Source organism: Stigmatopora argus, chromosome 4 (assembly GCF_051989625.1).
Source record: "Stigmatopora argus isolate UIUO_Sarg chromosome 4, RoL_Sarg_1.0, whole genome shotgun sequence".
In the NCBI taxonomy this organism is placed as follows: Eukaryota; Metazoa; Chordata; class Actinopteri; order Syngnathiformes; family Syngnathidae; genus Stigmatopora; species Stigmatopora argus.
Window position 1 is genome coordinate 14917944 of NC_135390.1, and position 16733 is coordinate 14934676.

General features: G+C 40.7%; 2 protein-coding genes across 4 annotated transcripts; one reads left to right on the plus strand and one right to left on the minus strand.

Annotated features, from left to right (window-relative positions):
* Positions 1–23: 23 nt before the first annotated feature.
* Positions 24–6959, minus strand: LOC144073091 (peptidyl-prolyl cis-trans isomerase FKBP3-like). 3 transcript variants are annotated; one of them, XR_013300015.1, is made up of 7 exons: positions 4330–4346; positions 2083–2231; positions 1790–1890; positions 805–901; positions 588–719; positions 210–247; positions 24–110 (listed from the first exon to the last, which is right to left on the minus strand). XR_013300015.1 is itself a non-coding variant. In XM_077598639.1 (7 exons), exons 1-4 carry the CDS (start codon positions 6875–6877, stop codon positions 856–858), a joined length of 303 nt encoding a protein of 100 aa, XP_077454765.1. In that variant the 5' UTR covers positions 6878–6959; the 3' UTR covers positions 24–110; positions 210–247; positions 643–719; positions 805–855. The 3 variants fall into 3 exon arrangements, 2 of the variants coding, with proteins under 2 accessions (XP_077454765.1, XP_077454764.1); XM_077598639.1 differs by lacking the exon at positions 4330–4346 and adding an exon at positions 6871–6959 and having other exon boundaries at positions 643–719; XM_077598638.1 differs by lacking the exon at positions 4330–4346 and adding an exon at positions 6871–6959.
* Positions 4550–16707, plus strand: cers2b (ceramide synthase 2b). Its single transcript, XM_077598636.1, has 11 exons — positions 4550–5044; positions 10825–10998; positions 11372–11489; positions 11574–11692; positions 12894–12951; positions 13121–13171; positions 13873–13965; positions 14283–14411; positions 14570–14676; positions 15180–15333; positions 15431–16707. The coding sequence occupies exons 2-11, from the start codon at positions 10826–10828 to the stop codon at positions 15578–15580; spliced, it is 1152 nt and encodes a 383-aa protein (XP_077454762.1). The 5' UTR covers positions 4550–5044; position 10825; the 3' UTR covers positions 15581–16707.
* The last annotated feature ends 26 nt before the right edge of the window (positions 16708–16733 follow it).

Sequence of the window (16733 nt, forward strand, 5' to 3'; positions counted from 1 at the left end):
GCTATGAAATAAATAGTCATGAATACATTTCAACAACATTTATTTTTCCACAAAAATTGGGGCTCTGAGATGTTCACGTAGGCCATGCATCGGTAAAAGGATGAAGAGTTCTGGAAGGAGAAAAAAAGTCAACAGCTGCCATAGACTAAGTCCAACATTTAAAAAAAATAAGTTAGGTATTTTTCTATCAACATTAAAAGGATACTTACCATTAATGCCTTTGCTCAGTCAGCAAGCTTTCATCCCACTGCAAAAGAAGGCAAGCAACATTAAAACCACAGGCGGAAAAGAAATGGAAAAATTAGACATCCCTCTGATGATCAGTAACTTGGTTTGCTTGCTGCAGAGAGACTAATAAATAAAGAGATTGTATATCAGGGCTCTCCAACTCCAGTCCTCAAGGGTCCCTATCCAGTCTATTTTCCATGTCTTCCAACACATCAAAATCAAATGATTGTGATCAAGCTCATGGACAGCTTGCTGATGAGTTGATCATTTGATTCAGATGTGGTGAGAGATATGGAAAACATACTGGACAGGTCCCCAAGGACTGGAGTTGGATAACCCTGCTCTATAATGCCAAGTACCAGTGAGGAGATGTTGGTGTCAAAAGCTGCGCCATCCTCCAATGTCCCCATATACCTGCGGACCAGTGTCACCCTTTTGGGGAAGTCTGTCTTGTTACTTTTCTTCTGCATTGATTTGGTAAACTTCAGATCCTGAAGAGAAGCAAGACACAAAATGAGTAGGTTTAGTACACATTACATGAAAATAATAAAATAACCTGAAAAACTTGGGTCCTACCTCATCCACAGCTTCTGCCTTGACTTTGGTCTTCATCAATTTCGGCAACTTTCACCTACTTTGTCGCCTCTTCCACCGTCTCCGTGGCTTTAAACCTCTACAAAACACCACAGGGTGATTATACAATTGCTTCTCTGAACCATTTTGATGCACAAATGACCCACATTCAATTTCCATGTTATTTCATCCTCATACTGGATGAGATTGATTCAATCATTTCAAACGCATTCATTTTTTAAATAAATATCCTCAAAAGTCATCATTGCTTCTGTTTTTCTCTTCTTACACTGATGAAAAATGATTTTAGCATGTTTAAACTTGAGTAAAATGACCTCTGCGCTCTTGTTGAACCAATGTCTCACTTAGGTTTTGTCTAAACTAGATTTAAAACTAAAAATGAAAAGGTCCAAACCCTAAGGTCTTCCTTTAAGAAAGTGAAGGGGAAAAAAGCCCAGGGTAAAGGTATACAGAAATCCCTCAGCATTTTGTGGTCGGTTCAGCTTTCATGGCTTCACTACATCAAGATTTTTTTTTCTGGGGAAATTTTTATTTATATATATATTTTAGTTCAAAAAATGTGAAAATCCACTGAAACTCAACCAGAAGCCACTTGCTACTACGGCTCAGTACTGAAAAAGAAAAACTTTTTAAAAAATTAATTGTTTTTGTAATTTAAAGTGCATTTACATTACTTTTTTTGGTTTAAAAAAAGTGAAAATCCATGCTGAAACTCATAACCAGAAGCCACTCTTGCTACTAGGAGTCTGCACTGAAGATTTTTTTTTGTCCAAAAATGTGAAAATCCATGCTGAAACTCATAACCAGAAGCCACTCTAGCTAGCACGACTTGGCACTGGAGATTCAAAATATGAATGTAAAATAATGAAAAACAAGCTAATTGCGCAAATCCTTGAATACTCTACGCTGATATTTAATTAATACACGGATAGATAAAATAGAAACTACTTTAAAAAAAACTACTCACTTTGGTGACAAACAGTTCGTTATGGCGTCAACAAGCTGCTCCTTTTTGGCCGTTTTGGACACATTCTTGATGTTTCCCAGCAGTCTGTGCTCGTTGAGTAGCTGAAACACACAATGCAATGATTTCTTTTTGAACATAAAGGGCTATAAGTAACGCAAAGTAGCCAATTTGTTTGCAAACAATTTTCCGTCCCCATCCACGTGGGGCTACAGCAGGCGAAGGAAGCATGCTCCCGTCAAAAAGCACTCTTAAAATGAGAACTGGGGCATCGAAATGCCCAAATGACAACGTACCAAGTGCGCTGCATTGTCCTGTAAGAAGTTTATCAGATCTTTCTTCGGTAAATCGTCACTTCTGAGCTGATCTGCAGCTGCCAACCGAGCTTGTGGCTCATCCGCCATTTTGAAGGCGTCCATTGGAACTCTGACCTTGGTTACGCCTACTAAAAATAGACACACACAAAAATCAATCACTAGCCAATCGTAGTTTGTGAAAGCGATGACGTACCCTACGACTGCGAGAAGGCTGATTGGTTAAAGCACAAGTGTCAAAGTGGCCAAATCTGGCCCGCCGCATCATTTTGTGTGGCCCGAGTAAGTAAATCATGAGTGCCAACTTTCTGTTTTAGGATAAAATTCAAATGAAGATTATAGATGTATATTATATTTCCTGATTTTCCCCTTTTTAAATCAATAATTGCATTTTTTCATCCATTTTTTCTTTTGGTGTTTTTAGGTCAAAAAGCATTTTGTAAAATCTAAAAATAAATATATAAAAATATTTTCGGTTTTCCACTGTAATATTGAATATTTTTTTTTAAAATTGTTTCCATTTGAAATGAAAAACAAATGATTATTAGATGTTTTCCCTTATTAAGAAAAAAAGTTCAAATAAACAGTTTTATATCTATAAAAACTGAATATTTAGGGCTTTTGATCCAGTTCTTATAATCCAATTAAAAAAATCTAAATATTATATTTAAAATGGTCCGGCCCACATGAAATTGAGTTGATGTTATTGGGGCCCGCGAACCAACCCGAGTTTGACACCCTTGGGTTAAAGCAACAGTTTTATCTACGGTTATTTTATAGTGCAGGGCGTGCAGAACTGATTGTGTAGGCCTCCAAGTAGATTTCTGACCCTGGCAGCAAATAATGGCTGAAATGTGATTGGTTAAATGCTTAAATATGAAAACACATCTGGAAGCAGCACAACCAGGTGAAAAGCAATGAAAGTAAGCTGACGGACAATTTGGAATTATTTAATAAGTATTCATGGACAAAATATAATTAACACCAGACTGTGATTTGGATATTTTTTAGGGCAGCAGAGAAGGCCTTGCAGGCCCTGACGGTCCACCAATGTATTTTTGCCATTTTGCATTAAAGTTTGCATTAAATCCATAGTGTCTTATCTCACTTACTGCATTAAGGGAGTTAGCTGGGTACTATCATTCATAAGTAACTGTTTTTTTTTCCATTTACTGACATTCTTTCATTCGAAATACAGCATAACTACCGTGTTCTAGTATTTCTAAAACTTTCCTTACATGACCTACTGCCAACTAAACATTCTTATTTCTTCATAAAACCTTAATTAAGTGCACTGGCAACTTTATTAAGTAACATTTTAACATTGCTAACTGGGATACAAGGGCTAAAGTATTTCCTAATGCTGCATATTAAAGCTATCTAAAGCTAAAAGCAAACTATTTAGCCTTTGTAGATTTTTTATTTTCCTGGGCACAATATTAATCATGTTTAACACAGACAATAACCCCCTCTGGTGGTTAGGTTATAGCAAAGGCGAGAACTAACCCATGGGACAGCAAATCACACTCTATTCTACTTACTATTCTCATCTCATCTCATTTTCTGGACCGCTTTATCCTCACTAGGGTCGCGGGGGGTGCTGGAGCCTATCCCAGCTGACTTCAGGCCAGAGGCGGGTAACACCATGAATTGGTGGGCAGCCAGTCGCAGGGCACAAGGAGACAAACACACATTCGCGCTCACACTCATAACTAGGGGCAATTTAGAGTGTCCAATCAGCCTTCCATTCATGTTTTTGGAATGTGGGAGGAAACCGGAGTACCCAGAGGAAACCCACGCAGGCCCAGGGAGAATATGCAAAATCCACACAGGTGGACATGACCTGGATTTGAACCCAGGACCCTAGAGCTGTGAGGTTGACGACTAACCACTCGCTCCACCGGGCCATCAACTTGGACACAAAGAGCAAACATTTTAAATTGTGAGAGTCAAAGAACCACACCCCGCATTAACCTGCCAAAACAGACAGACATACACACAAACACAATTAAACCATAGTTTTCACCATTAGACGACGTTCTTCCCCTTTAAAAAACAACTAATAATAGAATTTAGTTGCTTTAATGGATCCTGATGGATTTGAGTGTGGTTTAACAGATAATAAAAATAATAGAAACACGAAACAAGGCAAAGAGGCACGATATATACAAAATATGATAAGAAACAAAGAGCCACATGCGGGTCGAGAGCCGTAGATAGCATATATACCTTGTCATTAACTGCACTGTTCAAAATGAAGACAAATGTGAAATAATTGAACCTGTGGTTGCATCTCCGGTGTGTGCACAGCTGCACACATCTGGATGCATTATCGTAAGTAGGGGCGTTTGTGGCCTGTTTTCTGGGCGGAACAAAACGCGGATGTTTGTCGCTGTTGGACGCTCGGACGTCAGCCACCAAATCACCGCCCAGCGTCCCTCCCCTCTCCGTTATTCACTCACTCCTCCCCCCCGGCCTGCTGCTCGCCCGTCCGAGTGCCCGCTCTCTTTTTTTCTCTCGCTTCCACCCGGCCAACCAACTCCTCGGCCCGGCCGCATACACCCAGACGAACCCCGCTGACCATCCAGGATACACGGGAGGGCGGGCAGAAAAAAGGCGGCGGGTGGGGGGTACACAAACGGACAACAACTCTCGAGGGGTGGGGGGATCATCAATCGGGCGCATTGCAGCATCTCGATCCCCCACCACGCGTCGAAATCTTCATTTGTAGTGTTTAAAAACCTCGTAGCCAACATTTTAACCCCTAAAAAGAGTTTAACTCGCCGGGGGAGAAGATGTAAATAGTCCGCGTGTGCTAAGGTTGAGCTGGACACGTTCATTCAACGGCACCGTTAGCTCTGTGGAGCAAACACTTTTTCGCTTTTCTTTTTGTCAAGCCAAAATCCACACTTATCCGCGGGGAGAAATACGGGAAAAACAACAAGTAAGTGCAGTTTTTTACTCACTTTCTGGAATGTAAAAGCCATTTGTGTGCCTTTTGCGGCAGCTTGGCAGGCGGACGCGAGACGAATGGCGACGACGTCATCACGCGCTCACGCGAGTCATTTAATTAGCTCAAAATAACGGGCCTCGGGCGACACAACGCGACAAAATGTCGCATAAATGGTCAAACGTTGAGATAGAGTGCATCTAATACAAGACGATGTCTGTTTTGTGTGTAATCGGATACTTGGCGCCGCTGTTTAGCCTTCTGTGTGAAAGTTAGCACAGGACGCTAACACACAGCTGGAGTCATGACATAGAGAGAGAGAGAGACACCATGTGTATAACTATATTGATACACATTTTAATTTGGGTATTGTTTTTAACTTCGCTTTGGCTTTTTCTTGGACAATATAACCCATTGTTAGTGCTGTAAAATATCAAAAATTAGTGTAGCCACCAATAATGGTGTTTTTGTGATTTATCTCATTGGCTGCCATTGACAGCGACAGACGTACAATCATTGCCGTCAACCACAACCATGAGTCAAAAGGCTCAAATAGGAATATTTCTACCATTCTGGCGTCAAAAAATTCTCTAAAAAATTAATCAAATGACCAAATAATTGTTAACTAATCTGATATTTGACTAGTTGCCAATTAATTGTGACAGCCATTGTTGTAATTAACAATGTTGAAAAATTATAGAACAGTATATATGTAATAATAACAAAACAAAAAAAACATCTCTCATCTCATTTTCTAAACCGCTTTATCCTCATTAGGGTCGCGGAGGGTGCTGGAGCCTATCCCAGCTGACTCCGGGCCAGAGGTGGGGGACACCCTGAATCGGTGGCCAGCCGATTACAGGGCACAAGGAGACGGACAACCATGCACACTCACACCACTCAACTGGGATAGCTTAATTTCCAGTTTCCCTCGCCTTAACCCTCATGAGGACAAACCCTATAAAAACAGACAAATGTTTGGTAACCAGTCGAGCACATCTGCAGTCTGCTGATATAATGAACAATAACGAATGGTTGGGAGAATTGTTGTTTGTGGAAATGTGTCCTACAACTGATTTGAAACCGGTTGTACAATGCCGAAAGTTGATAACCTACATAAATTTGCACTAGAGTGACCGCTAGTGTGTACTTTTGATCTGATTTCATTGTGTTTGAACCCATTGTCATTCTTACACACTTATGTACACATATTTAGTATAAATCAATGATAGCATTTTATCTCTAAGAATCAATCAAACATTACTTAGTTTGTAGTTATGATTTGTGCCATTATCTATAGTTTTATTGAGATTTACTGTAGACATACAGGAAATAGAGCACTCAAACCCATCTCATGAAATATACATGTCAATATCTTTGTATTGACACCCTAATCCATAGCCGTGCAGTGAATGGATTAAATGAATGGATTGTGTACATAATGCACACAATATCTCTGACTGGTCATTTGAAAAAGCTTCACAGAGCATAGTGCTTAATATTTGCAGTGGACAAGCGGTACAGAAGATTTATAGTGAATATACGGCATTTAACAGCTATATTTACCTTTCCCTTCAGCGGCCCGAAGTCAGCTGGGATAGGCTCCAGCACTAGTGAGGATAAAGCCTTTCAGAAAATGAGATGAGATATGAGATGAGATGTCTAGATCAAGTTTAAAGCTTTCTAAATTTTGACTATCAAACATAACATGGCGGGGGACACCCTGAATTTGTGGCCAGCCAACTGCAGGGCACAAAGAGACGGACAAACATTCATCTCACTCATACCTAGGGGCAATATAGAGCGTTCAACCAGCCTACCTTGCATATTTTTGGGTTGTGGGAGGAAATTGGAGTACCCAGAGAAAACCCGCGCAAGCCCACGTTAACCACTTGGCTGCCAGGGCTGCCTGCATAGAAAATGAACAAATTAACTAGAAATGCTCATTTCTGCTCTTTAATGCATGTGACTGCAGGCTATCAACTTCAACTATCATGCCACTAAAGCTCTCTCTTGGACAAAGTACAACTCATCTTTAAATGAGTCATCCAACGTGTCAAGCAAATGCCATTTTTAGGAAATTTTCTGCCAAACACAGCATTACCATTTCAAACATTTCATGAAAATCGACATAACTAATTAATTCAAGAAACAATAAGTGATTCAAAAACATTATGTAATGCCCCTGCTGTTCTTTTCATGACTATTGTTACATTTGAGCTACTTATAGCTACGTTCAAGAAGGTAACTGATAAGGTAGCTGTAGTTATGCAAGTAAAAGAGACCAGTCAGCAAAATACAATCAGTATGACCAGGCCTTGTATGAATAAAATAGGTCATTTTTTCCTCTGTCTGCTGATTGATTTAATCCCCTCATCAGTAATTTATCAGGTCACAAATCAACGTAAAATGTATTGAAGTTGACTTTGTTGAGCTTGCTATCTGTATACAACACAGGCGATTGGTTTGTCAAAAACCGACCGGAAATCTTTTCCTATCTTTGAACACCGTATCATCTGCCAAACAACAGCTTGTCGGGAATTGGAAAAATTCCGATTATTGGTATGACACTCGAAGGCCTGACCTGAGTTACCGCTAATGAACTTTGTGTGTGAAGCATGTCAGCCTCCCCGACTGCCACTTCAGCCCACAATGTGCCCATTCAGGCTTTCGCGGCTCTGGCAACAGCGCTGCTTGGAAACGGCGGTGACATGATGGACCATTCAGGAAAACAATTCAGAAGCTGTACAGTTTGGTTTGCGATGGTACCATCATGATGGACTGAGATATCAGTTTGTTGCTGTACATGCCCTAGTAGTAGTACATTACTGGAGACTCATTGCATTCATATTCTATTGTACTTGCTTGTATCATTTCGAGGGTCCATATCCAGTCTGTTTTCGATATTTCCCTCCTCTACTACACCTGAATCAAATGATCAGCTCATCAACAAGCTATCCAGAAGCTTCATAACGATACAGATTATTTGATTCAGGTGTGTTGGTGGGTGGGAGACATGGAAAACAGACTGAATAGGAGGTCTCGAGGACCAGAGTTGGGCATCCCTGTCCTTGACTGCTCGTCATTTAGACCTTACTACATTAGTGATAGATTACATATGGTAGGAACAGAACTTTGGTATATACCAAGGATCCTCCTGGTGGTAGCTGGTTTAAGACATGCTTGATATTTGAGGACCCCATTGCCAGAATTTTGTACAAACTGAACGTATTTGAACTGAATCTCCCTCACAACCAAGAAACTACTGTATTTGAACTAACGGTTTTATTTATAGCTTGCGCCAAAGAGTCCATTTTCTTTTTGAATAAGGCCTATAAATTCCTTTGTGATTCAAGGCTTGTGATCACCCAGCTGTCCCTTTCATTAAGCATGTAGACCCACTTCTCCTTTTTTTGTCTTTGGTAAATTTGTATTATAAATAATTCATCATTCTGGATGTGGACGTTTTTGTGCACACACATTTCGTGTCTGGTTTCTGTCCCAGTAAACAATCTATATTAGTTGACTACAATTTGTTCATCGTTGATGAGAAGTCAAGCACTATTATGGAGCTATTCTTCCATATGGTAGCCGTATGTTTACATTCCCCGCAAATTCACAAGCGTTGTACCAGGTTCCACTCTACTCTGTCTGATCTGTGCTTAAGTAACAGTTCAAAAAGAGAACTTAAATGGTTTTGAATTCATGGGTTTGAAAGAAAAATATGCTAGGTCTTTCTTTTTGGAAACACCAAAAAGAGTTTGTGGTGAGGAAGAGAGAAAGAGACACAGTTTCCTGTCTCCCTCCCCTGCAAGAGGCATCCCCCATTTCATTGGGCCTTTGAAATGGTCAGAGCGCGGTCATATGATCCAGTCTACCAATGGAATGTTATTCGGGAGAAAAAAAGAGTGCTTAAACATGCTGAAATCACCAAATGATCTAAGCACGTCAAGTTAAATATGTCGCCTTGATTTGGAAATTCCCTACAACACTACAGACTAAAAATGTTTTTTTCTTCTTTTTTTTTTAAACCATGAGCATACTTAACTACTAAGTCTCTACCCTTTGGACCATTACGCTATTCTTGCTCAGAAACTAATTTTCTTATCGTCTTTGGATTAGATTGTCTTTTCTGCGGTGCCAAACATTGCACAACAAACTGTTGTCTTGAAGACTTGGTGTTATAAAGTTGTTAAAGCTATGTCACCCATCCTATCCACCACCTGTGCTGGGCGGGCATGACTAACATGACATGTAGTGAAAAATAGACTACCATACGGTGTTTCATGTATGCCGCAGCGACAACGATTCTGCAAATCACAAGGGTTGAATCGTAATTATATTGTATTTACATTACATTTCCAACCATTGCTCTATTATCGAGGGGAAATGTTGTAGTTGGCAGTTTCTTTTCATAAAATTTACGACTTCGAGTTAAGAAATATGAAGGTTTAACCATAGGTTTTTCACCTTAGCTGAAAGATGGCAAGATTTAGGCCTCATTAAACTTGGTAGGATAAAGTACGTTTCACCAAACCACATGGTTTAGTTCAATTTGTCAGAGTATGGTTTGTCTGCATAAGCCCCATTTCCACTGTAGGGTGTTGGCAGGATGGTGATATTTGAGTCAACCATGTAAATAGCATGACATCATAACAGTTGGAAAGCTTACAACAAGCTTGTGGATCTAGAAACATTATGCTACTATTCACTGAAATAAAATGGCACAAATGGCAAAAAGTGATTCAAGTGAATGGTCCAGCTGGAATGCATTAATGCGGAATGACAGATTTTCAAACTCATGGACTGACAATGTTGGTGAAAAATTTTCACATTTGCAAAGTCCTGTTGATGACCCCGCACATTCATTGAATGCTGTGAAGGAAGGAATATCTTTGTATTACCTTAGTAAATCAATGGTCTAACATCTCATTTCACAGATTAATACCGTAAAAAGATAATAGTAGTGCTCCATTACTATGCCAGGAGGGACACCCACTCTAATTAAGGGTTATGAGCTGCGGATCTGACAAGAGTTATGGGATAATTTTGAACATCCCAGTGAATAACCATCACAAACTGTGATGCCTTTACCTTTAAATATAAAGTGTGGGAAAACTTTTTGCTACACACTCTGTAATCCTAATGTGAATCTCAAATGCATTTTTCAGAGTGAGAAGAGAATTACATATGCCATTGGGCCAAGTCGGGGAACCCTTACAGATTACTTGGGGTGAAGTCTTTAAAGGAGTTGAGCACTTACAGATGCGATGGGTGGGAACAAATCCACTATCGGACGGTTGAGACTCCCGAGTCTGGAGGGGAGGTGCTGGAAGGCCGCCGCCGCTATGCACATACGATGAGTAATGATGAGTACTCACATGCTGATTCCCCTTTCTATCTGCCACTCCCTCAAACACTGTTGTCTGCGATCAATGTGTAAAGAGCAGAGGGATGTGTTGTTGGAAAGTATGAATGTTGAAATGCAGTTGCTCTGAGTCACGCTCCCCTCATGGGCCTCCACAGGCATGGGCTCGGGTATAAGCAGAAGTCAAAAGCAACTTCCAGTGTTGCAGTTTGAAGAGAAGCATTTATGCTGTGGTCTGATTTCTTAAATTACATAATGCCAACTGTGCCTAATGTCTGCTCTCACTCGTATAGCACATGTACAGTGGAAATAACCCCACTGGTGCATTGGTGTGACTATTTCCGTCAGAGAGTGGAACATGTGTGCTTCATCCTAATTTTTATACCGAATGCATTTTGTGTTGTAGGATGCTGTCGGAGTTGAGGGCTTGGTTCTGGCAGGAGCGGCTGTGGTTTCCGGAAGGCCTGGGCTGGGCAGACCTGGAGGATCGGGACGGTCGAGTGTACGCCAAAGCAACGGATCTGTGGGTGGCCCTGCCCATCGCCCTGATATTCCTAATTGTCCGTCAGGTCTTTGAAAGGTCAGTTTGCGTTGTCTGCTTCTCCCTGTGTTGTCACAGCATGTGACTCAAATATTTGCTTCTGGTTTGGCAATTCTGTACTGCATGCTTCAAAAACTGCTTGTGATGATGATCAAAATTGAGCACCTCATGTAATCTTGCTGGAGCTCATCAGAGCGAGGTGACCATCTGCGGGATTATGACTGATCATCTGTCAGAATCCGCATTGCCTTGACGATACTGTAGGGCTGCGGCTGTAACCCAGCCAGACCTGTGAAATGTATGATCCAAGACTAAGTGAATGTCATTTCAAACTCAGAAGCCAGAAGTGCTTATGTAAATTTGTGTTAGGTCAAAGGAGCAACGCCTGAGCCACCTTGGGTTTTTTTTTCAGGACGGTGGCGACGCCTCTGGCCTCTTTACTAGGGGTAAAAGAAACAGTACGGCTCAGGGTGCCTCATAACCCCACACTGGAGTCCTACTACTGTAAAGTTTCCAAAACCCCCAAACAGGTATATGCTCAAACGCACCGAGTGTAATTCTGCTCCTGCGTATTTTTACCGAAGATTAAAACTCATCTTTTTGCGTCTTTCTAGGTTTCAATAGCGAGTCTTTGCAAGCAAACGGGTTCCACGGAAAGACAAGTGCAACGATGGTTTAGAAGGCGGAGAAATCAGGACAGGCCCAGTTTACTGAAAAAGTTTCGAGAGGCCAGGTAAACATACACGTATGCGCACATAGAACATGTGTCAAGTTGCCAACAGGGGTCCTCGAAGCAGCTGCCATTCATATGTCACTCCCCACTATATGAGCGCATTTCTGCGGGCAAAAGTAGCACTCTATTTTTAGCTTGCACATGCTTACAAAGCCTCCATGTACCTTTTGCCCCAACACGCACAATCATTAGCACATGACCACAGTAACTCAATCACTACCGTTAGCTCTGTGTGTTCATTTATGGAAGCTGTGAATCAGTTAAAACAACATGTTGATCCTCTGATAAGATCAGAGGTTAGTCATTATCAGCTGGAAAAACTGACAACACGGTAGAATAATAGATACAAGTATATGGAATGATACATTCAAGGCCTGTTAGAACAGAAAAATGACGACCATGACCACTAAAAATGACACATTGCATGAGAAGAGTTAAGGTGGAGTAGTTTCCAATTATTGTGAATTGGATAACTAAAGACACACCTCCCCCCAAAAAATAAAATGGGTGGCACACAGAATGTATTATTTCTACAAAAAGGGGTTAGGTTAACATAATCCTTAAATCCGAATTAGGTTAAGCAGAACACAAAAGAATGTTTTGGAAACAATAAATGTATAATATAAAATACTATTTTATGTAGTCAATACTATACTATGCAAGAAGTTAAGACTGCATAACTGTAGTATATATATATTTTTTTTACATAATACTGAAACTGCCCATTGAAATAAAATTATGAAACAGAATGGCTTGATTATGCATTGGCTAACTGCATGTTGCTCACCCACTTTTGCGTCTTAAGCATTTGAGTTCTACAACTTCTCTGAATTCAGCCATTGTGGAAAGCACACACTCAGCAGCATTGTGCCTCTCTTGATTCACATTCTTTCTTTACGCTCAGCTTCCCATTCTCATTGTGACAGCAGAGTGATGTCCTCTTTTTCTCTGCCGTGTCTCGTGACACTGAAAGCTGCAGAGCATTTGTGTCCCTCCATTTTTCCCATTCATCGCACATTTCTTGCCATATTTACCGTAACTCTATTCTCTTAAGCGAGCTACACACAAACCCTTTTTACGATGAAATTCATTGTTTTCCACTTTCTCTAACCCACTTTATTATCTAAGAAATAATTTACGGGTACGCGCTCAAGTCAATTGACTGAGCAGAATTTTTGCATTTCTCTCTTTTCTTTTACAGTTGGAGATTTACTTTTTACCTTCTTGCTTTTATTGCTGGCCTGGCAGCCCTTATTGACGTGAGTATCTCCCTCGTCTTTTTTTATCTCGAGCAGCATTTACATCTTTACTCGTCCCTTGCACTGACATGCCATTTTGCCCGCTGGGCAGCATGGATTTACCACTTGGTTGCGTCAGTGGCTGTATTTATTAATGCGACGTCTTTCAAATGTCCTCTCCTCTTTCTAGAAACCTTGGCTTTACGATGTGCAGGAGATGTGGCAAGGCTTTCCTGTGCTGGTATGTCTCCTGAAAGCAACTTTTATTATTATGCATTCCAGTTGCCGGGAATCAAAGGAAGGATTCATATACACCACTGTGACTGGAAGGGGTGTACTGTATTTCCGGGATGAGTTTATCTAGTTTTATGTTGGGAGACCTTTATTTGTAATATAAATTCAATTGTATTTCTCAAGAAAAAAGGGTTTTAGCCCTGGCTTGTCTGTAAAATTCAAGTTAATAACCACTTGAATGACTCACTAATCTCAGTATATTGTGGTCTTGCAATGTTTTGGATGTAAGATTTGACTATAAAGATTAGCAGATGACTTGGATTGTTAATTAGGGAGGAAAAACTATGACAAAATCATGGGATACAATTAGACAGTTGACCCTCTGGCGTAGTATACTATATATAAGTTTTGTATGATATTGTATACGTCCCCTCAGCCATCATATCCCACTTCTCACCTGAATCAGTCACTTTTACATCCGTAATCCAAAAACAAGTTGGAACACGGTCTGTGTGATGCATATTTGAGGAAACCAAGCGGAACAGAAAGCAAACCTTCAAATTCAAATCGGATTGCTTCATTTTAACACTTTCTACTTTCATATTCATACTAGTCATGTTGACAAATGGTTGGAACATTGTTGAAATGTAAGTGGTATTTTGCACATTCATACATGTGTTAATATATTGTTGCATTTCCCTTTCTCAGACTCTGCTACCATCTCAGTATTGGTACTACATGATCGAGCTGGGTTTCTACGCCTCCCTGCTCTTCAGCGTGGCCTCTGATGTCAAACGCAAAGTGAGTGCATCAAAAGTATTCAATGTGAATTCAATGTAAAATCTTATAAGGGGAACTAGAGGGGGGAAAACTCATTTAGCCTTCTCCCTGTGTGATCCGTTTTGGCATCTGGCCTGTGTGTGCAGACATTGGACTGTTGTTGCACGTGTGCATGTGCGTGGCTGTGTGTGTGTGTGGGGGGGGGGGGGGGGTATAATTTTGAACTTTGGTCTGCTTGTATCAGCTGAATAAGGTGGTGGAAATCCTGCCAAAGAAGCACAACACACGCATAAACATTTTGAGAATTTCCAATGCCTTTTTTTACGTGTCTCTTGTAGGACTTTAAGGAGCAAATTGTTCATCATGTTGCAACCATCCTCCTTATCTGCTTCTCCTGGTGTGTCAACTACATCCGTGCTGGAACACTCATCATGCTGGTGCACGACTCCTCCGATTACTTCCTTGAGGTAAATAAATACATGAGAATACTTTTACTTTCATAAACAGACATTCATCAGAGAAAATACTGTGCTGTGGTTGTAAAGCAGTGACAGAAATATTAATGTTACACTGCGCCCTAGTGGAGGAACCATTATCCAATTGTAAATTAATTCTCTGTCTGCAGTCTGCCAAGATGTTCAACTATGCTGGCTGGCGAAATGCATGCAACTATATCTTCATTGTATTCGCCGCAGTCTTCATCGTCACTCGCCTCATCATCTTCCCTTTCCGGTAAATTGAAAACAGTCCAAAACGGCATGAATTCATTGGTTACCAATGATGGCAATAGATGTCCAATAGATTTGAACTGGGAGGGGCTGCCAGCAAATGATCGCGTCTAAATGCTTTAGATGTTGTGCTGTGCCTTTCAAGAGTGTGTTACAACACATGAAAAAAAGGAAATTAAACAATGTATTCCCATGAATACAGTATATTATTCTTGATCCTCCTGTTGATCCGCTGAATATTACTGAATCAATTAGTTGGGTAACTTTTATTGTACTTGATATATTAACCCTATATCTGTATAATATATTGCCATCTGGACAACCCAGATCCACTAGAAGCATAGCAATTCCATTATTTTTCATTAGGGAAATTGATTTAGATGGTTTGGTTTTGAGTTACAAGCATGGTCCCGGAATAAATTTAACTTGTATGTCGAGGTAACCACTGAGATTAAATGGTACAAGCCATGCTTCTGAAGAGTTCTTTTGTGCTCACTGTGTATGCAGGATCATCTACTGCACTTGGGTGTACCCAGTAACCATCTACGAGCCCTTTTTTGGCTATTACTTCTTCAATGGTCTTCTGATGGTGCTACAGTGTCTTCACATCTTCTGGGCCATTCTCATCATACGAATAGCTGTGCGCTTCCTCACACACAATGTAAGATTTATATTGTTTCCCACAATTTGTTTCTAAATACACCATAGTTTTAAAATAATTACTGAGAGCATTTGAAAAGACTGTGGTCTATTTTCAGGAAAAAGTAGATGATGAAAGGAGCGACAAGGATGAGACAGACGATTCCGACGAGGAGGAAGAGGAGGACATTCAAAAGGTCACCAAGAAAAACGGGCCGCTGCAGAACGGTCACGTACTGCACAACAATAACCACAGAAAAGTGGAATGACAGGAAGGACGTGCACGCCACAAGGACACCTATCCCTCGGCGGGCTAAGCGATGCAAATCGGACGCCTTTGCACACCGAGAAAACACAGGCCTTCATTCGTACAAACCTAAAGAACACTACTAGAAGTGGCACGACTTTTTTGCCTTGTCATCCAAGTCCGCGTGACCCTGACACGTCGTCGCTGAAGACGAGGAATAAACTGGAGCGAAAAAAGGAGGCGAGCGCAATTCTAACGTTCTCCGTAGCTTTCCTCGCTCTAACCGTGTGCCTTAGAGCCAGATAATGGCTTCTTTCAAAAATGCCATTCTAAAACTCGACGCTTTAATTGTGTTTTTGCTTTGTGCTTGGACGAAAAGAACAAATCCACATGGGCATTTATTTTCCCAAATTATGTCTATGCAAGAACCTATTGCAACGTCTTTGCACAACCTCACATTTCCTTTTGTTTCTTTTCATGATCCCTTTAGTGTGCCTCACACTTAAGATGTAGCTTGTGCCATTCAAAAAGGGGACTTCACGTCAGACATAATTCCTTCAACAGCAAGAAAATAGTAGCTTTCACATTCATTGCCCTTGATGGCGATATTTGACATAATAGAAAAATCACAGCTCTGTTCTCGTCTTGTTTGACAGATTTGAATGTTTCTTGTGCTTTTTCCCCCCATTTACTGGAATAAGTGGAACCTCTCTTGCGTTAAAGACCACTGCCTGATTGTGCCGGGTGAAAATGCGAATGAACCCAGGCTGGAATTTTGTACATGAAAAGAGGTAAAAGTGGGATGTTTGACCTAACAAGGTCATCACAAGGCGTTATGCTTTAATGTTTCTTTTTCTTGTGTCAAGTGCCTTATTTGTAATTTATGGGACATTCCCTCTCATCTTTTTCTTCTTCTCTGCCTTACACATCACAAGCATGTCCTCCCTCATCACTCTACGTATTTTCCCCCACGAATCCATCACTCTAGCGCCACCTACCTTTTCAACTAACCACGACCAATCAACCAGCAACCTTTTCCCCCAGTGTTTTCTAACGCAACAGCTGGATCCAGGTTAGTCTTGTTTTTTGTTTTGTTTTTAATGACGCCGAAATATTGTTATTAATAATAAAAAGTAAACGGTAATGACATTCTCGTTCACTTATTTGAGTATTTC

Coding starts and splice junctions, on each gene's coding strand:
- LOC144073091 (XM_077598639.1), bottom strand. Junction 1,891..2,082: donor AGGACAATGCAGCGCACTTG/GTACGTTGTCAT, acceptor TGTGTGTTTCAG/CTACTCAACGAGCACAGACT. Junction 902..1,789: donor ACGAACTGTTTGTCACCAAA/GTGAGTAGTTTT, acceptor GGTGTTTTGTAG/AGGTTTAAAGCCACGGAGAC.
- cers2b (XM_077598636.1), top strand. CDS start 10,826: ATGCTGTCGGAGTTGAGGGCTTGGTTCTGGCAGGAGCGGCTGTGGTTT. Junction 13,172..13,872: donor GGCAAGGCTTTCCTGTGCTG/GTATGTCTCCTG, acceptor TCCCTTTCTCAG/ACTCTGCTACCATCTCAGTA. Junction 14,677..15,179: donor CTCATCATCTTCCCTTTCCG/GTAAATTGAAAA, acceptor CTGTGTATGCAG/GATCATCTACTGCACTTGGG.